The 23,008-nt window shown below is 41.6% G+C and overlaps 1 protein-coding gene across 1 annotated transcript in view; it reads left to right on the top strand.

Annotated features, from left to right (window-relative positions):
- The window catches only part of KDR (kinase insert domain receptor), a 46,230-nt gene extending 32,214 nt beyond the window's left edge, over nucleotides 1-14,016 (top strand). The window contains exons 19-30 of the mRNA XM_044418171.1: nucleotides 1,282-1,395; nucleotides 3,028-3,116; nucleotides 3,923-4,067; nucleotides 4,788-4,888; nucleotides 6,532-6,654; nucleotides 6,905-7,016; nucleotides 7,829-7,928; nucleotides 8,381-8,486; nucleotides 8,591-8,742; nucleotides 10,384-10,480; nucleotides 10,598-10,686; nucleotides 12,238-14,016. Coding sequence (XP_044274106.1) covers nucleotides 1,282-1,395; nucleotides 3,028-3,116; nucleotides 3,923-4,067; nucleotides 4,788-4,888; nucleotides 6,532-6,654; nucleotides 6,905-7,016; nucleotides 7,829-7,928; nucleotides 8,381-8,486; nucleotides 8,591-8,742; nucleotides 10,384-10,480; nucleotides 10,598-10,686; nucleotides 12,238-12,451 — 1,442 coding nt within the window. The 3' untranslated portion in view covers nucleotides 12,452-14,016. The remainder of the gene's footprint in view (nucleotides 1-1,281; nucleotides 1,396-3,027; nucleotides 3,117-3,922; nucleotides 4,068-4,787; nucleotides 4,889-6,531; nucleotides 6,655-6,904; nucleotides 7,017-7,828; nucleotides 7,929-8,380; nucleotides 8,487-8,590; nucleotides 8,743-10,383; nucleotides 10,481-10,597; nucleotides 10,687-12,237) is intronic.
- The last annotated feature ends 8,992 nt before the right edge of the window (nucleotides 14,017-23,008 follow it).

The raw sequence follows: 23,008 nt of genomic DNA, 5'->3' as shown, positions 1-23,008 counted from the left end.
TTTAAAACCCAGTCTCTCTGGTGTCCAGTACCCATGAAACATCAATTTCTGTGGAATCATTCTCAGTGGCTGAAATAGGCACATATCAAGCTAAGGCAACTTTCCATTGTTTAGGGTGTATAGAGCATTCCAGTTCCCTATTCCATTCCTTGCTAGCATAATGAACATGCACTTCATACATTTCAGATACATTTATCAGCATCTACTGTAGGCTTAGCTGCCTGTGAAGCTGCAATTAATTGCTCCAGCAGTATATGGGGTGCTAAAGTATTCATTGCAGACATTGGAAGGTGCTGTAATATATTTTAACCTATCAATAAATAAATGATCTCTATGACATGATATTGAAAATGGTGAAAATGCACTGTCCATATTAACGGTTGACAGTATAAATTCTACTGTCAACCAGTTCCTCCAGAAAACTGGCTGTTTCTCTTTTTCATATCTGGATGCCCCATGAGAGTTAAGTTTGCATGAGAATAAGGATCAAACTACAATTGATGAGATTTTGGGTTCACACAACACAACAAGCCAGAGGATGGGTTGAGTGTAGGTTATCATTCAACCATGGATTACTGTTGTACTGTAGGTTCTGCTGTGTGAACCCACCTGGGCTAACAGACAAACAACATATGCAAATAACCTCATAGTTTGTTGTTGATTGGTGAACTGTGGGTTGTTCCTGCTTAAGCCATGATTTGCTGGTGTGGCTGGGTTCATACAACATAACAATCTGTGGTTCACTGATAACTGACCCTCAACCTGTACTGTGACTTATTGTGCTTTGAGAATTAGGTACTTAAGTATGATGTGTCTCTCGTTCTTGAAAGAGGGCGACATTCATTTCTTCTGAATGTCCCTGTCCATTCATCAATCCTTTGTAAAAAAAAAAATACTGGTGTTGTGAATACTTATTCCAAATGGATGTATCTTTTTGGTATGTTCCTGCTATTGGTGTTTTTGTTTATACTTCCCCCACTTTTTGTTTTGCTCTGTTATAAATGCAAATACAATTCCAAAACAAACAAACAAAAAAGGAGAACAGAGGTCCAAGTGCCGTCACACAGGATATTGCTTAGCAGTGTCATATTGCAGTAAAGAAACCACACAGACCTCTGGGACAGTGCATCTCTTTCCCTCTTACCTCGTTAGAAGGTGGCTGATGAACCTGCATGGCTACCTTATGGGTGATGTGTATCCACTGACTATCTGTTCGTCTATCTGTCCATCTGTCCATCCATCCATCCATCCATCCATCCATCCTTTTCTTTTCATTTCTAGAGGGTGCCACACATAGTGAACACAGAGCACTGATGTCTGAGCTCAAAATCCTCATTCATATTGGCCATCATCTCAATGTGGTGAACTTACTTGGGGCCTGCACAAAGCCAGGAGGTAAGTGTTGGAAGACTGTTGCTGCTTTTGGCAGGAGGGCACAGCTAACTGAAAAAAAACACAAGTACTGGCGTTCGATCCTACAAGTCCACTGGAATTTCAGGCATCTTATTTCGCAGACACTTGTAGCCTAGGATCAGCAGTCAAGAAAGAGAAGCCAGAAACATAAACAAAACCATTCAGCTGAGCAACACATTAAACAACAGCAACAAAAAATTGGAGTTTCCCTACCCTGCTTGTGGTTTGTATGTGGCATAACCTTTTCTAGACCCTTTCGTGGATCTCTAGAGAGTCACTGCATACGTACATCCACATGCAAATGCAGCCTGCCTGTTCAATCTGTCCATTCCCTTTTAGGGCAAAACTAGATAGTGATCTAGTGGACACATTACAACTGAGAATGAGTTAAACAAACCATCATTAGCTGGAGTTTAGGAGCAGCAAATGAGTGTCCTGTTTCTTGCCCACTCCCATTTTGCATTAGCTTTCATATATAATAGAGCAACACTGAATTTCTTTGCTTTGTGCCAACCTGACATTCTGGCTTGTTGAGGACAAACAATCCAGCATTTAGGTTAAGATCCTGGATTGTTTGACTGAGAGCATCAGGCTTCCATGTCACATCAAAGAACCCATCAATGCTGAAGGGGTGAGCATGCACTGGGAGAGTTCTTCTAGACCAAAAGTGGAATGCCAAATAAAACTGGGAAACTGCAAATAGTGACAGTGCTTTGTGTTTCTCATAACACTAGAATTCTGGGTCATCCAAAGCAGAGGCTGGACGGTAGTTCAAATGAAGCAAATCCTTCAGACACAATTATTCTATGCCACATATGTAGTGATGACCACAGAGCCAAATGACTTGAAAAATAGGGAGGTGGTTAGGCAAAACGATGGAAAGCCCATTTATCATTACTTGCCATGGTTTAGTTTCATTCATTTTGTTTATTACATTACTATACTTCCCAATAGCCAAAGCTGCATATGCTGTGACCATGCTTAAGCACAATGAAATCTGATTTGCCATTTTGGCCCACGCTTCCTATTGAATTTCATTGTTCCACTCATAAAGTAGACAAGACCATCCTTAGGGGTGGATAACTTGTTGCCTTACAGATATTTTGACATACAACTCCCATCTTCCTTCACCATTGTAGGACAAAACTTCTGTAAAGCTGCAAATTGACACCTCTGTCCTAAATTCAGAAAAAGTGGATCAGGTGCTGTTCCCTGTGTTGCTTATTGCCTGAAATGCCAAGGAGGAAAGACTGCAGCTGTGTTTATTAAGGGAAATTTGCTTTCATATAAAAGCCTTGAAAAACTGACAAGGGAAGATCATACTCAGTTTTTCCTTTGTAATCAGTGCCCTTTCCCTGCCTTTCCCTGTCCCCACATCGAGTATGCATGTGTAAGCGTCAGTATGGATTGCTACGGGTTTTATGCAGATAAGCAGAATGCCGACACCCTTATAGGCAGAGCATATAGGTTATGTGATGGTGTGTGCAAATCAGCCATTTGTGTTACAAATGGCCTGCAAAAATGTCACCCGACAGTTTGCATAGGTCTCAGCCAAAAGCGCTCATCCAAAAAGTCAATGAGATCACATTTGTGTTCTTAATTTTATTTATTCAGGTCCACTCATGGTGATCGTAGAATTCTGCAAGTTTGGAAATCTGTCCGTTTATTTAAGAAGCAAGCGAAGTGACTTCATTCCGTACAAGGTGAAGTCTGCATGAAATGCAGGGAACAATTCTCTTTTCTAGTTTAAGAGATTTTAAATGTTTACACGATGAGATCCACTGTTGTTTCTAATGGCTACACTGTAAGATCCACTGATATTACTAATTATTTCATTTAAATTAAAGCAATTGAGGGCCAGTGGGCAGGTTTGCATGTCACAACAACCAACCCCGCAAATAAGCTTCATAGTGTGGGTGTCTCCTGAAACACCCCATGGTGCCCCCAAATGGTCAGGTTTACCCTGGGTTATCCCCTCTTCCTGCCTAGGGTCTCCCAGGGACTCTGCGACAGGAACCGGCTTCCTTCTGCCCCCTTGCCCTTTATTCTTTTCAGCTCAGTGCTTCCCTGTACCCCGTCTGGGTTCAGGCAACACAGCAATCCATCATGGGTACAACAACCACAAAACAAACAGTGGGTTAGCAGGGTGACTTGTTGCCCGCAAGCAAGCCACCCTGTGGGAAGTGACCTCAATTTTCACAAGACCCGTGGCTAGTTACCCACAGTGGGTTTCTGTGTCATGCAAACCCACTCAGAGTATTATTCCTGCAACAGCATTGCTGTCCTTGGTAGAAGCGTGTAAACTGTGTCGAGTAAACAGGGAAACAACTGTTCAGCTCCACCAAAACCTGGTTTTTTGCCTCCCGTATTTGATTTCATCTCCTGGCTAAAATTTCCTCCAGTCTTTAGGTTTCAGAAAAAGCATGGGTATTGAATTCTTTTGCTTTCTGCCACAATAGGCTAACACAAATTCTGTTTCCTCCTCCTTTTGTTTTTTTAAACATCATAGGCCCACAATGTCAGGGCTAGGCATGGAAATGGTGACATCTCAGCAGACCTGAAGAAACGCCTGGACAGCATTGCAAGTAGCCAAAGCTCAACAAGTTCAGGTTTTGGGGAGGAGCGATCACTCAGTGATGTGGAAGAGGGAGAAGGTGGGATTTGCCTTCTGTTGTGTTTTATAAGCCCTTCAAACAGCCTTCCCCAACTGGGTATCTCCATAAATGTGTTGGGCTGCCATGCCAATCACCCTCAGTCAGCATAGCCAATGGCCATGTTGGCTGGGGATAATGAGACTTGCACTCCAATACATTAGAAAGACGCCAGTTGAAGAAGGTGGTCTTAGAAAGTTAAGACTGAATGTTTGTTTACTTCAAGTGATTTTTTTAAAAAATAAGCCTTAAGTTTGAAGAACAGGAAGAGATAAATAAAATAAATAAATAAAATTTAACTTTAAAAAGCTTTTTAACTGCCCAGAGAGCTTCAGCTATTGGGTGGTAGAAAAATGAAATAAATAAGTAAAGAAAGAAAGACTTAACATTCCTAACAAATACAATGCTATGTGTATCTACTGAGAAGTAAATCCTATTGATTAATGGGATTTACACCTAAGTAAGTCAGTGGGGGATTGCAGTCTAATGGTGTAGCTCTGTTTAAGTTTAGACAGCAAAAAGGCCTACAACTCCCAGCTGTAGGCCCTTTTTCCATCCAAATGTGCCTTAAATCACCAGTTCTCCTGCATCATAAAACAGCAAGCAAGAACTGTAGGGATGGAAACGGGAAGACAGCTTTCCTTTGTACTTAGTATGGACAGTATTAATCAGGATGTAAGGTATCAGTATTCATGGTATATAAACCAGTCTTTCCCTTTCCAGCAATGTCTGAAGATCCTTGCAAAAACCCTCTAAGCCTGGAGGACCTCATCTGCTATAGCTTCCAGGTGGCCCGTGGGATGGAATTCCTGGCATCTCGGAAAGTATGGAATTTCTGTTAGGGAAATGACACATCTCAGATGACTCCCTGTTTCAGGAAGTGATTGAGATAGGATGGCGCTTAATAGAAGGAAGCTGTAATGGTCATGTCCGGTGCGCACTCAACATTTCTGAGCACTCAGAGTCTAAGCCGTTGATCTTAACCAAGTGCTGTGATAGGAACGCCAGCATTTGTTATTTCAGCCCCAGGCACATGCATCCATGTGGGGTGAGGTTGCCCATTTTGTCTGGCCACAGGGATGAAACCTATTTCACTACGTGTCTGCCCAGCTGTTTAATTAATCAACTGATTAAGCTACAGTCCTATGCTTGCTTTACAAGGAGTAAGCCCTGTTGAACTTACTGGGATTCACTTCTGAGCAAACCTGATAGGATTGCACTGTTAGTTTATATCCCATTTTTTCAACTAAAACATTTATTAAAAACATTGGATACCTCAGGAGCCACACTCTCAAACAAATCAGCCCCAGCAGAGTGGGAGATGGTGTGTGATCATTCTTCCAAAAGGGCAATTGGTGGTAGATGGCCCTGGGAGAGGACAGTCCAGCTGGAACAGACCCTGTTGCCTTCTTGGCCTCCTTGCTTTGGTCTCCTTTCCCATGGGGAGCTGGTGGTAGATGACCTTGTGTTTGGGGGCAACAGCTGGGAGAGGCTGAGGAGCATTAACTCCTTCACCACATCATCACAACTCCATAATTTTTACCTGTTAACAAAGGAAACATCAGAGCCTACACGGCCATTACCTATGCATATATTTCATTGATCTATTAAGAGCTATTACAGACAACTCCTTAACGTGGTTCCTTTGTAGGATTTTACCACTACAGGGTACTTGGGAAGAACTGATTGTTTTGAAAGGTCTCCCAGGTTTATAGCTTAGCCTTCTCCCTTGACCTATCCTTTCCAGGTACATGGATGTTTTGGTACGGATGAATTTATAAAAACAGAGATCTCCTCATTGATTTCCTGGAGTGGTGTAGTCTTTTGAGAAGACTGTGTTGTAACAGAAAGAGCATATTGAAATTGAGTCTCCTGTTTATTTAAACATCTTACAATGAGATCCAGAAGGAGCTGAGCCTTCCAAAGAGTGCACCACTTAAGGGCATGTTCCTGCGGGTTGTGTGCTTGATGATCATAAGTCTGCAAATATGGAAGCTTGTGAGCATCCGGAGCAGAGTGGGAGGAGCAGTGGAGGCAATCCATGGCTCCTGACTCTTCCTGCCCTGCATTTATCTAGACGGCTATTTTGGGCCGGCTAGCTGGGACACTTCTGCAGGGGAGGAAAGGAGGCCACAGCGGATACAGGAAATGTTGTATCCTGGCTCTGCAGCCTCGCTCCCTCCCCTGCCCCCTCCCCCCCACCAACATCTTTGCCTCGGAGGGAGAGGCAGCCAGCATGGTTATTCATGCACCGGCTCTGAGGGAGGTTGGAGGAGGAGCAGAGCCCAGATTTCCAGCTCCAGGGCCTGTTTCCAGTCTCAGGGCTGTGAATCCAAAATATTCCCTGCCCCACCCAATGATAGCTAGGAGCACAAGATCCGTCTTGCCAGTAAGGTTAGCAAAGTTGTAGCAGTGGTGACTCTTTGGAAGAATTCAAACAATAAACCTATTGTTCATCTCCTTACAGTGCATCCATCGTGATTTAGCAGCTCGCAATATCCTCTTATCAGAAAACAATGTGGTCAAAATTTGTGATTTTGGATTGGCCCGCGATATCTACAAAGATCCAGATTATGTCAGAAAAGGAGATGTAAGTTTCAGTGCCTGAATTTACAATGAATTGGGAATGATGCTACCAGTGGCATTATAATAGAGATATGTAATGCTTCATTTTCTTCACTGTTTTACTAATATTTTGCATTAGTTTTATTTGTATATTTTCTGGTTTAAACTTTTACTGTAAACTGCCCAGAGAACCTTCTTTTCATTCTTGGACCTTAAAGAAATATTGAAAGTATGACAACAACAAAATGCTACCTTGTTATTTCTTAAACTTCTAGGCTCGACTACCACTAAAATGGATGGCGCCAGAAACCATTTTTGATAGAGTATACACAATTCAAAGTGATGTGTGGTCCTTTGGAGTACTGTTGTGGGAAATATTTTCATTAGGTATGACAAATTTGGTTGCTGAGTGGACATTCAAATTTTAATAAAAGCTTCTGAAATGTAATTATATTTAGCCTCTCTCTCAGAATTAGGAAATGTAAGAGCTTCTCCATAAATGCAAGTACAGCTATTAAATGGTTATCAAACATTTAACTAAAAGTGTGTTTGACACGTTTTACTTTTGTTGATCCTGTACAAAACATACGAAGATAGAGAGATGGGTGGGTTATAGAATCAGTTGTACTCCAATTCTGTCAATTGCAGTGGGTCTGGAAGTTGCCTCTACCTGATTTTTGGGAATCACCCCTTCCCCTCTCCCCCCAGTCCCTATTCAACAGGCTCCCCAATCCTTTGGGATCCTTTTCAGGAATGCTGCTGGGCAGAGGAATGGTGGGGTAGTCAATCTCTCCCAGATCCATTATGTGCAACTTCACTGTTTCTGACCCATAATAAATGGGCTGAGCCAGGATTATAAGCAGTTTTGAACTCTCTTGGGGGATTAACTAGCCAATCTATTTAAGCAGGCTGTACTGTTGTGGTGCAAAATTAGCTACATGTGATGCAAACAGCCTCTACCCAGTCAGAAAATATAAAATGTAGCAAATCAAAACTCAAATAAATGTCCAGGTGAACTTTCAGGGAAGGGTCTGATGCAGATGAAGTAGTTGTACTTGCGAATCCAGTTTAACTGATCCTTGATGGATGCAGCCTAAGCCATCCCCAACAACTTTACCTAGTTCTCATACTCATGAGGAGGTTGAAAAGCAAGATCAGAATATTTAGCAACTCATTAAAAGGAACTCTTCTGATTTTAGGGGCCTCGCCATACCCTGGTGTAAAAATTGATGAAGAATTCTGTAGGAGGCTGAAGGAAGGAACCAGGATGAGGCCTCCAGACTATACAACACCTGAAATGTAAGAACATTTGCTGATGTAAATATGCTTTACTGCAGACGTTAACTCACCCTGAAATGGGGCAGGAAAAAATATTCACAAATAATTGTGCCACAGGTGGCCAGTGGAGTTTGGAAACTAATGGGGTGGATGGAGGAACAATAAGAAGCTGAATCTCTTTGGTGCCTTCCTTCCTTCCAATAGCACCATTTCAAGCACTTCTTGCTGCTTTGTTCTAATGATAGCTATTATTAATATGCAGAATGTGCTAACTCAAGGCAGTATTTCTTTTATAGAAGGGGAGGGCAATTTCTGGGCCTCCAAGATGTTTTGGCCTTCAACTCCCATTCACCTCACTATTGGCTATGCTGGCTGGGACTGATAGAAATCGTAGGCCAGAACATCTGGAAGGCCACAAATTGTCCAGCTCTGCTTTTGCTGAATCTTGGTTACTATTGTTTTTATGTTACCAGGTACCAGACCATGTTGGACTGCTGGCATGGGGACCCCAAACAAAGACCTACTTTCTCAGACTTGGTGGAACACCTTGGAAATTTACTGGAAGCAAGTGTTTGTCAGGTATGTTAATACACCTCAAACTGTTACCAGCTCCCTGAACAAAAATACTGTTTGTCAGAAATACTGGAAATGTAGAAGTAATTTTTGGTTGTCTTTTCCATCAGGATGGTAAGGACTATATTATCCTTCCACAAACTGCACTGCTGAACGTTGAAGAGGATTCTGGACTGTCCTTGCCAACTTCACCTGTTTCCTGCATGGAAGAAAAGGAAGTCTCTGATCCTCAGTTCCTTTATGACAACTCTTCAGAAATGAGGTTTGTAATATACTGAGCATCCCACTGGGGAATGCTTGTCATTCTGCTGCTCCAGCCCCTGCTGTCGCTATGTGAATGAGACAGTGATGTGAATGAGGATGGTATTTATACTGTTCATGTTCTGTAGGCTGCAATCTCAGAGCCTTTCAGAAAGCCAACATGGTGTAGTGGTTAAGTGCATGGAACTGGGACTCAGGCGATCTGGGTTCTAGTCCCTGCTCAGCCATGGATTGCACTGGGTGACTTTGGGCCAGTCACAGACTCTCAGGCCAACAGGGATATTGTTGTAAGGATAAGATTGGGAAGGGGAGGAGGAAAATTATGTAAGCTGCCTAGAGTTCCTTGATAGGAAAAAGGTGGGATATAAGATGAGAAACAGTGAGAAAGGAAGCAGCTGCAAGACAATTTATTTCTCATCACTCACAATTGCCAGGCACTGTATAAATCTGGCTTCCAGTGATAACACGGTGAACCATTTTTGCTTTGGATATTTTAATTTTTCTAGCATCCAAAAATAATATTTTAGCATCCCAACCATATTTTAGTTCAGATATTCTGCCTATTAGGAACTATTTTGGTTTACCTGTCATTCTTAGATCCCACTTAACCTTTCTAGGTTTCACAAAATCCCCTATGGGTCCACTTCAATTTTTCAGAGATTTTGCCACTGGTAATTTCTAGGCATGGGCATTAGAGATCTCTGTCATGGAAATATGGGTGGGGGAGCTGATTGTCACCAAGTTAGGAACTGTTCCAGTTCAGATGGTTTTCTTTGGAGAAAGGCCTTGAGGAAAGTGGAGTTGTGCAGTGTTCAGTGCCAATTCCAACAGTTTTTGAGAGGAGTTTGCTGACTCAACTTGTATCTGTCTCCAGGCCTGTTAGAGGTCTCTGAAGCAGAGTCCAAAGATTTACCAGAGCTATCCAAGCTTCTTTGTTTGTTGTACTTCATACAGAACAGTTTGCAAAATAAGAATTCAGAAAGGAGAACAATATGTTTAACACAGAAAGCAACAGATTTTATTTTATATTTTTCAATAAAATGTCTCTCTTGGGTTCAATTCAGGAGAAATGTTTTCAGTATCAGAGAAAAAAATGACTCTGTCTTATGATTGGCCTCTTTTTTCCTGCCTGGATTAAAATATCCTCATGGTAATCTGTAGCAACCGTAATAAACCAAACCAGGATCCTGCGACTGTTCTCAAATTATATTTCCAGTATGTCAAGCAGTAAGAAAAGACCTGGGTTTGGATTCACTGTAAATGATCAAGACAAGTTGGTCACAAAAAGTCAAAACTAGCTCAAATGGAAAAAAAAATGCCTAGCAAGTCCTAAAATACATTTTCTTACAGAGGCTTTCTCTGTGAAACTCCTAAGTAGGTTGAGGTTCAGCACAGCATGACTTGTGGCCCATTCAAAGCAAGCACAGTCATGAATTGTAATGTTCCAGCAGCTTAACTCCATTTTCTGCTGTCCCAGTGCAGGTAGCAAAACCCAGAATTCTGTATGGCTCCCCGTCAGCTCTCTTTCTTTCAGTCTGCACTGCAGAGGATCGCAAACAAGGAGACCTGGCATAGGATGGTAGGCATCTGTGTTTTTATCAGCTCCATTAGTATTGACAAAAATGGTGCATTTGTTTTTCAGCCAGCACCGCAAAGGAAGTAAAAGAAAAAGCCGTCCTGTGAGTGTTAAGACCTTTGACTCTGTACCAGTAGAAATCCCAGCAAAAGTGGTTCAAGAAGTGAGTTTCTGTCACACGCTTTACTGTTTGTGTCCTGTGATCGTTTTTGTGCATTTCCTCTGGCACATGTATTTGGGGGATCATTCAAGCTGGGTGCTGTCTTTTGGCATTTTTCAGGATAATCAGACAGACAGTGGGATGATTCTAGCATCTGAAGAGCTAAGGACTCTAGAAGAGAAACCTAAGCAACTGATGTTGCCCTTTAGGTATGTCTGGACAAGCCAACACAATGCACATTTTCATTTTAAGAGTGTGTAGACCAGGGGTCAACATATGAAAGAAGGCGGCTAACATTGCATGCCGCTCCCTTGGCCACCTTGCCTCCTACCCTTGTAATGGGGCCGTCTTGTCTGTCTACCCTCCACTGGTTGTCCTCATCTCTATTTCCATCCTCAAAGGGTGGGGGGCAAAAATTTTCAGGATACAAAGTGTGTAGATGCTTCCTGAGCCAGCCTTCTCCAACCTGATGTCTTTCTGGCCATCCTTAGGCAGCCTTTCCCAATCTTATGACTTCCAGAAGTGTTTGCCTACAACCCAATCATCCCTAGCATTCCCATTAGCCCCGTTGTCTGGGGATGCTGGGGGCTATAGTTCAACAAATGCCCGACAATGAGTATAGTATTTTGAAGGGTTTTTTTCTTCCCACTGAGCCATATGCAAGTGCTGGCAACTAAGCCTATAACTGCCCCATTCATTTTCATTTATCACTCATCCCAAAGTGATGAGTGTGGCAGCTGATAACACTTTGGGAGTGCAGGATCAATCAGGGTTCCAGAACAGTGACATAGCTTGGTCTGTTCCCTGGTTGCTGCAGTGCCATCTCTAGCTTTGTGACCCAGAGGTAGTCCAAGTTGCATAGTTGCTTGCCGCTCTGATCACCTTGGGAAAAGATCTGTCAATTAAAATAGCAGTAAACCTATGGCCTAGTGTTACATGTTGTAGTTTGCTGCTTTGGGCCCTTTTCCAGGCATCATTCTGGACTTCTGGGCTATGAGCTCCTGAACCTGCACCCAATGATCTGGCCTTGATCATACACCTACCAACCACAAATCCCAGTAATAGCTCACAACTGTATTGCCACTAAGACAGGAATGAAATATTTATGCAAAGAAAAACAGGGATGGATTCATACATACATAACAACACAATGCCAGTCAAAATCTGTTTCAGCAGGTTGCCTTTATTAAGGGCATATCTGTAGATTGTGAGTCTTTGGGAGAAAATATTTTCTGATCCACTCTAATTGTTGCTAATTTAATCTGAATCAGATTCTGATGTGCATTCTCTTGCTATGTATATATGCATTCGTTCCTGTTGTTATACACTGTCGACAATACAGTTGTGGATTTTTATTGAGAGTTGTGGTTAGTGGACATTATCTTAAAATCCCTAATGGTGGTATAAGCTGGTTCCAGTGGTGCCACAAGGTTTGAATGGAAGCAGTTCAGGAAGAGGACAGGCCAAAAGACAGCCATTCTTCCAAGGGAGCCATTCAGTTCAACAGAATGGGCCCTGCTTCCTTTCTCTTCCTCAGCTGCAGTGCAGCAGAATTGCCACCATTAGATGACATCTGAGAGAGAGTAAATTCTGGATGCAGCTGACCAGCACCTGCTCTCAACAGAACTGAGGGAACAGACTCTGTTTCACATTTCTTCCTCACCTGTGCCTAGATGATCCATGTTTATGTGGGGGAAAAAACAGGAGCAAATTTTTCCAAGCATGCGGTAAAGTTGCTAATATTTGTTTTCATTTTGCAGTGGTCTGGTTCCCAGTAAAAGTAACGAATCCGTTATGTCCGAAGCTTCCAATCCAACAAGCGGCTACCAGTCAGGCTATCACTCAGATGACATGGACACAACAGTTTACTCTGGTGAAGAGACAGAACTTTTAACTCTCAGGGAGGATGCTTCTCAGACTTGCTGTGCATTGCCATACAGCCCTGGGGTACCTCTAAGTCCACCTCCTGTTTAAGAAAGCCTTCAGAAGAAGCATTAACTGGAACTTTTGCATAACATTGCCTTTTTCTTAAACCAGTGATATTTGATACCTGGAACATCTACATTCACAGGAATAGGGAAAAGTATGCGTTATTCCACATCTTCTTGGACAAGATGACACAGAATGCTAAATGGAACAGAGGATCCAAAGTCATTGCTTGAGAGAGCTTAAACTAAGTCACCAAATAGAGTTTACACCTGTGACTTTGTGGTTTCGTGACAAAGAGAGCATTGCAGCCTTTGGGACATCCTTGAAGGGTTATGCTGACACCCCGTTGCTGTGCAATTGTGTGAAGATGGAATAGTGTTTGGCTACAATACTTTGGACTTTCAGACTTGTCAATGATGAAGTATGAACAGGCCCTGGGCATTAATCTTCAGGAATTCAACAATACAGCCAGTATTGTTTCCTGACCTGTAACATTCTCTTAAACTTGTATTTCTCCCATTAAAATAAATCTTCAGTATAAATGTCACTAATAGATACTGGTGAACCAGGGGAATAATGGTGAAATACATATGAGACTACTAGTCAAAAGAAGAGCTACTCTTTTTGAAAAAGGCTGTGCAGGCCTTTATGAACTGAGGTTCTCCTTTCAATGGATGTTTCACACTGAAATGACTCAATATGTACAGAATTGGTGAAATGATCCAGGAGTTTTAACTGTATGATTTGGTGATCATCACTTTATTTGATCAACAGTGTAAGTTTGCCTTTGAGATACAGATCCAAGCTTCTTGCTAGGAAAAACATGTCTCAAATGTAGTTTCTATGTAACCCAGCAAATGTCAATAAACTCATATGTATTAATGACATTAATTACTAGTTGCTCAGATCTTCTGGCTGATGTTGTTTAATGTAGAAATTGGTAGACCATTTTCTGGTTCTTTCCCCTGCAGAGTTCTAAGAACTTAAACAATGTAAAAAAAGGAAAAAAAAAAAAAAGGAAAAAACTCCTGTGCTATTTGACTGATGTTACTTTGTGGATTTTTATTCATGATTTTGAATTTTGTATAATATGTCAAGAGTTGGAATCTCATCAGTTAACAAGAATGGCACATATAGTATTTATAGTTTGAGTAGAAAGAAATATAATATATTAAAATAAATATTATAAATAATGACAAAGCAGTGGGCCTTTCTTCTTAGTAAACATGACTCTTAATTAGAAATGACTTTAACCTCAGACTGAAAACTTTTGGATGCAATAATTTTGCATGTAAATATTTCTGTTTGTCACTTTGCCTATAGTAGATACATTCTGTCTGCTGTGTCATTTTTATGCTTCCTTTTTGCAGAAATCCTATACAATGGATCAATAAATTAAAGTTGTGTTACTTTATTTATATGTTCACATTTTATTGGGTGATCCTTTCTCCTGCAAAACACATTTTAGAAGTAGTGCAGATCAGCAAAGGGAAAACCTCACACCTGGTTTGAAAGGAAGTTGGCTGTGCATGTTTCTCTTTTTACATGTATTCTGTTTCAGGAACAAGTGGTAATCTGTTGATCTATTTAGCACTCATCTACCCTTCTTTTCTTAGACTTTTTCATTGAAAGGCACCTGGTCTTTCAAAATATATATTCTCAGTGCAGTATTCTTGGCAAAACATTAGCTGAGTTATATCTAGTTCAGCAGATGTCAGTATTTTAATTATGAAATGCATGGTAAATACAATCTCATTCAAAGACTCTGGACTCATGACTGATTTAATGTCTTTCTGCTCACCTATTTGTCTGCCTCTTTGTCTAAACTTTGGGGATTTGGGTGGTACAATGCAGTTGCCTTGGCTGTTTTACTGCATAGCAGTCCCAGAAAATTGTACTTACTGTGCAGCTCACTCTTACGCATGTTTACTTGGAAGTAAGTTCCACTGAGTTCAGTAGAAGTTTTTCCTAGAAAAGAATGTACATATTGAAACTTCAGCCATGTGCATCCATTGCCATACACATGATTCAGCCTTTGACATTCTCTTCAAAGGCTGGGAGATTTTTTTTTTTTCTTTGCAGTGAAATAGCCCTGGTCATCCTTGCATGCAGAGTTCAATACATCCACTTCTGCTCAGAATCATGCAGTTGGCCACAGCTGGAAACAAAACCTTGGACAGGATGGAACTTTGGTTTGAGCCAACAAGGCGGTTTTTATTTTCTTACATTCTGAAGGCCTGCCATGGGCAGTTGCTACAGGAAACCAAAATAGATGAAGTTTCCCACGGCTCACCATGCAGGGGCTCTGAGCAGAAGCAATATAAAATTAGCAAGATGATCTGGTAGACTCACACTGTTTACCTATCTCCTCTAACATTTCACAAATCAAGCATGATGATACGACAGTGAGGAATCCTTTCTGCATTGGGGTCTTCTGACTGGCTTTTTAAAAGCAGGTTCTCCTAATTTCAGAGCAAAGTATAATTTTGTTAGTTGTTGATCTTTTGTGAAGAGATGGGAAAAAAAGAATTCTTCTACAATACATAATCCACAGTTCAAGAGTTACCTCAACAGTGGAATGTATGACTAGAACACTGTGTGTTGCCTGCACATTTACAATGGTTCACCAATACCACAAAGTAGGAATGTTCCCTCCAGTAATCAGTAATTAGGAACATTTGGGTTACATTTGCTATATTAATGGTAGATTTTTAAAAAATGAAAGTTGTTAGAGCCTTCTTGTCCGTGGGTGACACAATATTCCGACAGCCAAGATGATGCTTCTGCCTTCCCCTAGAACATGAACTTTATGACTTTATGGCTATCATTGGATGTCAGGAAAAGTTCAAAGTATTCTTGCCAAGCTGCAGCAATATCTGATTCAGCTCTGTAGATAAACTATTCTTTAAAAAGGAGAATTCATCTACATTTGAATAGCCCTTGGATTATGCAAAAATGATGGATCTTTTCCTCTGCAATATTGAGACAAACAAGGAAAACAGACTTATGTGTTGTGAAAGAAGTTGCATTACCATGAAATGTATCTTTGCAGCTACAATAAAGTATGAGCAGTAGTAACAGAACTGGAAAACTGAAGCTTGCATAGATACATTTTTACTTTTGTATCAAGCTGCTAGGAAATAATTTAGGATAGCACTTCCTTGTTCTTATGAGCTTTAGACTTACATTCTCCTGGGCTGGTAACCAGGATTTCAATCCCTCACCCCTCCAGCATTTTGGTCTAAGTCCTAGAAAAGCTTCAGTGGGGTCATTTGGGAGTGGAGCAGGAGTTCTTTAAGATGCTTAAGTCCTTTAAGACACTGATAAGCACCTCAACATTTGAGATAATAAACTATTTAATGGAATTTTGGGAAGTTTGGGTTTCATTTCTCTGAAGCTCTAGAGTGTAAAGCATAATCTGCTCAAAGATATAATTAGCTGTTAACCCTATCAGGTTCATGATAAGAGGCATTCTGCTAACTCATAAATTGCAGCTAGTTCGGCTCAAATTGGCTAATGTAAAAATGTGCAAGGTTGCAGATTATTTGGCCTGTGGCATGCATAATGCAAGCTGGGCTCCACAAGGGACAGATTTAATGTGTTTGAGCAATGAAAATGGATTGCTAGCAGCCTGGACCTATGAGTTCCTCTTCTAAATCAGTAACATTGTTTTTACAAAGATAGGGCACAATGGATTGAGGATTGCTTACCTCAGATAGCATCTCTGGGCCTCTTGCCTTACTTTTCTACATGAGGCATTTATTGTGTGGCCATTATTTCTTACCATTCTTTGCAGGCTCTTCAGATGATGCCATGGCCTTCTAGGTTTGCTTCTGTGTCTGGCAGGGACATTTTGAGAATTTTTTCTTAGATTGGGGAAGATGTATTTAATTGTGAATGTTAAAGAAGGAAAAAAAAAGGGGGGGGGTAGCTGTACTAGTCCAATATACCACACTGCCATCTAAAGGTTTTGTAGCAGAGCAGCAGGACATACACCTTCCAGTAGTGCTTGGAACCTTGTGTTGGAAATATACTGTAAATATTTATATTAAAATAAATATTGTATTGGAACAAGGAGAATCCTGCTTTAAGACCTATATAAAGAATAGGAGGTGAGGAAAATCTGCAGAGTTCCATCTCTGGAGCTGTAGGGGGCCAAGACGACTGGACCACGGGAAAGCTTTTCCTCTGATTCCAACTTGCTTACTTGAAGATGGGCGACCAGCTCTTACCTTCTAGCTGAGGCACTCCTATCACCCCCATCCAGCCTGGTTATCTGATCATACATAGGCAAGAGCTCATTTTAGAGCATCCTCTATTGCAGCAATGGTGGCTCCTCTGTCACTCACACCCGGCCATTTGCATTGTTCTGAGGACTTTTATATTTTGGCCTTCAGTATAGAGAGAAGAGTTGCTTATAACTATTCTGACTTAGGTGCTGCTGCAGTTAGACCAGTTGCCTGCAGATGTGTCTCTGGCACCTGCTTGCCCAGTTGTGTGGGATATACTGCAATCTGTGCCAAGTGAGGGAGATGTGAATCTAGCCACATGTGCACTTGGCCCATATCCATCCTGATTAATAAGAGCTGCAAGGGGAAGAGCACCCAGGTGGGTGGCAAACATTGTGAATGTCTTCTTCCAGGAAGGTGTGGCCCTGGTAAGAGGCAGTACATGAAAGAGCCCCTCTTAGTCCCATCATATTAAGGAATTCTACCAGTCCCAGATGTTCCAGTGACTTCTCAGTTCTAGGTTTCCTTGGATGGTATGGATTATCTTGATCTATTTCAGTTAGATTTGGTTACCTTGGCTGATGCCTGAGATCAAGGACAGGGAGAGCATCTGCAAGTCTTTTCATGATGTCTGATAGCACTGACCATGGGATCCTTCTGGATTGGTTTACCAGAATACTATTGTATAGGGACTCTGGTTTTTCCAGAAACTGGTGCTGTGAGATTCCTGTTTAATGCCTTTGCTGATGGGGTCCGACAGGGTTACACGTATCTCCCATGCTATTTAATGTCTCTTCCTGAAACTGCTAGAAGTTGGTGACTGCAGGATACGTATGACACCCAACTCTCATTTTAGAGAGACATAACACTGAAAATCTGCCAAGTTACTTTCGAACCCAAGGCAGAAAACCCCACAAACACCTCTTTCTCTTCTCTTCCTCTTAACAACAAAGTTACCTAATTGACTAAGTTACTGTTCTTTCATAGAATTCAAAACCTGGCTCCTGAAGTGGCTTTGCCAAATAATAGGGTGAACTGGGCCCTTTAAGCTGCTCGCAGATATCCATTTTTTCCCTTCCAGCTTTTACCACTTGGCTGTGCATTTTCAAAGGACAGAAGACCCCATATCTGTATTTCAAAATCTACCTGAATGCTTGCTTGTCTCAATAAATTCCCACCTTACAAGGAGCCAAACAGGGAAGTGCAAACCATTAGGATGGAGAAATGCAGCCATTAATTTGCAGTAAAGCTTATTTCATGGGCTTTGTCTCATGGTGTACAATCTCACACACTGGCTATGTGGGAGGCTTCAGGAGGTAATTTTGCATTAACAGCTCTTTGGGCACACTTAAATGTTTAGTTTTAAATTACAGTCACCAAGACTTCTATACGTTTCCTGATAAAACTCTTAGCCTGCCAGCGGCAGTAGTGTCACAGCTTGGTTAAGTACTAAACCAGCATGGCATATGCAGATAAGGCAAATGCAATTATAGACACAAAGACTGGTCATATTATTAAATCAATGGCCTTTTCAACCACATCCCCACATTAGCGCTGCTATTTTCTTGATGAAGATAATTAGGTCTTATTAGCAATTTGCAGTTCACATTAATTTTTATGGATATTGCGGCGAGCACTGTTGTGGAATAATGTCGATTTGCCACCATGATTATACCCTTGTCGCCCCTATTTTAAATGTGTAGATCAATGCAGAGAAGTGTGCATGGATGCTGTAGAAGAAGAGGTCTGTGGTAGAATTTCAGGTTGACTATCAGTCCCAAAACTGTGCAGATTACTTCAGAAACATGTGTCTCTTTAGCTTTCCTTCTGTGTCACAATGTTCTGACACTTATCTGTGTTATGTACCTGCTTGATTGACAGGAGCTGGACCAGGTGTGAAGATGTTCTCTGACTGGATCAAAACTGCATTATAATTAGGCTTTTTCACCTAATTGCAAGAAGAAAAGCTATACTTACCTATGATAGGGAGTCAAAGCCAATCCCAGCTTCCAACTGTAAGTTGACAGCCACAGATGTTTTCCCCATGCCTGTCTTGCAGTTTTAGAAGAATATGTAAAGTGCTTTACTGATAATGGAGTATGATGAAGAAGAACAACTGTGGAAGAAGCAGCATGAACTGTGAAGGAAAGCGATCTATTGCCCATGTTCAATACCTATTTTGATTTTAATACCATAAAGAAAATTGTTCCATAATTTTTGGAATGTAAATACAATTAAATAGAAACATGCACATTTATTGTTGCTCCCCTCCTTCTTTGTATGGCTTATTAGATTAATTTGTATGTTCTTATACAAAAATGGCAAGAAAGTGTGGATTGGGGATGGGTCTTTGCTGGCCAAAGCATGATGTGTGAAGTAGCCATCACAAACAGTTAAGCACTTTGGCAAGCTTTATTGAGGGGAGTCTAGAAATAATCAAGGTTAATAATTAATATCTGAAATGAGTGATAAGCATTATGGAGAAAGAGTGCAATCCAGGCAAATTTAACCGCTTGGGGCAGAACAATCCCATCATCCTGCCAAGCAAATGCCAGCATAATATTAAATAGTGTAGCAGTCATGCAGAAAAGTTTGGATCCTATAAATGTCTAGCAGAAAGGTTGAGAGGAAAATGCAAATGGGGCCAGAGGAATGCACAGTCTCAACTGCCAGTTGCCATGGATACCCTGCCAATACCCACCAATCATTGCGTGGCTTGTTGCCAAGGCCTCCACATCACCCAGCCTCTTGAATTCATCTGACCCATCACACACACAAGGGGCATCCCAGAGGGCTGGCCTAGGACATTTTGCTGCCTGAGGCAAAGGCCAAGATGGCATCTCTCCCTCATTTCAAGACTGTGCCTCTCCAACACTCAGTCAAGGTACCAAAACTAAGCAGACTTGCCCGTTTGATCTTATTTAAACATTAGTGAAATCCTCTGTAATGCTTGAGGGCCACAGATTCTATTAGGGGAAACTCAGCAGATTGTGCTAGACACATACAGCAATTTTCTTCACCATCCTACCTGGGTAAACTGACTCACTTTGCCCCATGGCAGGGATGGGAGACAACACTGCACCATCTTTGGCAGCAACTGATAGGGCAGACACATTAAGAGCCAGAGTTGGATGAGCTGCCCAAGAACTTTTGGTTCTGCTAATTCTACTCACACATGGTGCCCGAAGAGGCATCACTTTAAATCTGTGTCTAGCAGCTGCGCCCTTTTCATTTCTATTCTGGAATAGCTGCAGGAGCCAATCTGGAATGGAGCCCTGGTGTGCTGGGGGTGGTGAGAATTTTGCAGTCAGGATCAGAGGCCTTGGGCCACTCTGGCATAAAAATGGAAAAAAGGATGCAGCTGCTAGACACATATTTAAAGTTACATCTGTTTTGACCCTCGCTGAAGCTATAAAGAACACATTTGCCTGCTGTGACTTGCTTTTACTGAAGGAAGGAAGGCAGGAAGCAAGCCAGGAAGCAAGCCGGGAAGGATGGGCAGGGTGGTGTGATCCTTAGGCAGCCTGCTGACCGAATGGGATAAGGGTTCAAGTCCAGCTAGGGGGCAAGAGCCCCCTAAGAGGAAGAACCCTTTTTCCAGGGAATGCATGGGAGGAACTAGAACAAGTTGCAGCGAGGGAACACCAGCTGCACTGTCGCAGGAACGACATTGGTGTCATGCTTATTAGAGCACCAGGATGGGAAAGAGGCAGGAAGGGTTCAAGTTCTCTCATGGGACTGCTGGAATTAAGACTAAATTCTGGGCAGAGACAGACGAAAACCCCAAAAGGAGCAGGTATGACTAGAAGGGCACATACTGCACAGGTAAATTCTCTGGATGACCACCAATCCAAAGCCACAGGCAAGCAAAAAGTACCGTGAGAAATACTGGCTTTTCTTCATGATAACTTGACAGTAATGCAGATAACTTCTCCTGCAATACAGTGAAATGCTAACCTTATCCTCACCCTGAAAGAATCTTCCCTGATACAGTTCACGTGTGTTGGATTACAGCTCCCATCAGCATCAACCAAGATGGACACTGGCCAATCCTACAAATCTGTAGAGCACTAGGTTGGGGAAGCCTGTCCTAAAATATGACCCAGAATCCTCTGTAAGGCACAAGGATTTCCACCATAGGTCCCCAGAGTGTAAGTTAATATCAAAAGGATTCCATGAAGAGAGAAAATCTGAAAAACATAATTCTTATAGCTGTTGCCCAGGTGCCTAGCATCATCTTTTGATCACCTTCCCACAAAACGGAGGCATACATCTCATGTCATTGATCAGGAATTAAAATTTCCACAAGATTCTGCTAGGAGCTACTGAGAGATGGATTTTTATTTTATTTTTTATTTATTTTTTTGGTTTTGACTGGAGTGTAACTAATACATCTGGTAAAAGAATTTAGCCTTTGCTTTTCGGTCTTTTAGTTGTCAGTAAACAATGCATTCTTAACATCTCAAAGACAGAGTAAGGATATCAGGACATCAGCAACCTTCAACAACTGATGTAAAAGGAAATCTACTGCAGATTCAGGAACCACCAAACTTCCCAGGCATTCTAAACAAATTGGGAAGAAAGCAATGGTTCTAACTATAGATATCCTGGACATGTCTATCATTTTGGCAAGGCTATCTATTCTTTTTTTAAAAATGTGGAAAAACACATTCTAAGCATATTGAATGAAATTTCTAGAGCAATTGCTTTGCTGCTCATCTCATATTTGCATTTGTAGATTAGAGAATTACTGGCACATCCTTTTGTGTCTGTACATTATTGCTAGGAAATGTACATTTCGATTGTATAACACAATATTCCAGTTCCACAAGTGCAAACAAACCAGTGCTATCCATCATCTATATAATCCTGTCTCTTTCAAAGTGTTTCATTTTGTGCAGTTACTAAAACAATTAGCATGTATAAAAGGGTTTTCTTAACTGTTCCATTTGACCTCCATTTATCCTTGTAGTGATTCTATAAACCAAGCTTGTCTTATTACAGGTGGAGGACTGAAGCCAAGATAGCTTAGCTAATGCCATTTGATGAGTCCATAGCTAAATTGGAAATTTGAACCAAGTAGCTTGGAGCTTAGTTTCTTTAACATTAATCAGAGACTCAGAACTCTGCACAATTGCATTTATCTCTGTAGTTACTTTGGTGCCCCTCAAGGTACTTTATATCCTATTGTTTCACATTTAGGCTTCGACTAGACTGGAGCGTCTCCTACTAGTAAGAAGAAACATCAGGTGAACATCCTAATGGAAAGAGAAGTTCAACCTGGGAAAAAACTATCTTGGAGGTTGGTGCTCTTCACTGGAGATGTTTAAACAGAGGCTGTTCAATCTTCAGGAATGGTTTGGTGGCATCCTGCATTGAACTGGATGGTGGGCAAGAAGGATTATACCAGGATTATATCCTTCTACATTACAACGCAAACCCAACATTGCATCTTGAAGCCCATGCACGCCTCATTATTGTCTTCATACACCCAGCAAAATGACTGGCAACCAGCCTGAGCTTCCGTGGCCATGAGGATGCTGGGCAAAAGGTACGTCAAATGTCCATAGAGAATATCTGCACGTTTAACAGGGCAGTTCACAACTTGAGTTCTACATGAGATGATCTGCATGTGTGAAACATTATGCCCAATCAAACACCAAAGGCAAATGCTCACTTATCCTCCACAAGTAGAAGAGTGTTTTTTTTTTTTTTTAATAGAAGCACAGTTCATGCACTCCGCACATGGTTCACATCCAGAAGATCCCAGGGACTGGCCTCCCCAACTGCTGATGAATGCTTGTGCAAGGATGGAGACTTGGGTGGGCTTGATCCTGATATTGCTTCATTTGAAGAGGATTGTGATACTCCAGAAACAGGTAACAACAGGGTTCCAGCATGGGCAGTGAGTTCAAGCCGCTGTATAAACAATCTGGAAGAGACAGCCAGGAGGGAGGTGGGGAAGACTGAGAGCAGGAAGTCCAAGTGGTGGAGACTGATGAGGACCAAAGCAAGCTCTGTTTCCTGGGGAATGGTGGTGGCTGCAGTGACAGGAGAGAGATTTATTGAGCTGGGGAGAAAGTAGAATAAAAGCTCTGACCTCTGTGATGAATTAGCCTTCCCTGGGCTTTATTTAGATCAGAGATGCTCCCGTTTCTAATCAAAAGAATAAACATTACGAGAAGCATCCCAGGTGGAGCGAGCTATTTGCCATTAGAACAGAATGGATCAAGGTTGAGAGATATTTAGCTCTCTCAGGGATTGCAGAGATGATGTATCATCTTTGAAGGAGGTCTTCGCAGCTAGTTGCCTTACTGCATGGACAAATCTGACTTTACAGAAGGCTCCTTCTTAAGTGAGGATCAGTCCCATG

The sequence above is a fragment of the Varanus komodoensis genome, unplaced genomic scaffold, assembly GCF_004798865.1.
Source record: "Varanus komodoensis strain SLA01 unplaced genomic scaffold, ASM479886v1 scaffold9, whole genome shotgun sequence".
In the NCBI taxonomy this organism is placed as follows: Eukaryota; Metazoa; Chordata; class Lepidosauria; order Squamata; family Varanidae; genus Varanus; species Varanus komodoensis.
The sequence above is the reverse complement of the archived record's forward strand: the minus strand, read 5'-3'. Positions and strand labels throughout refer to the sequence as shown.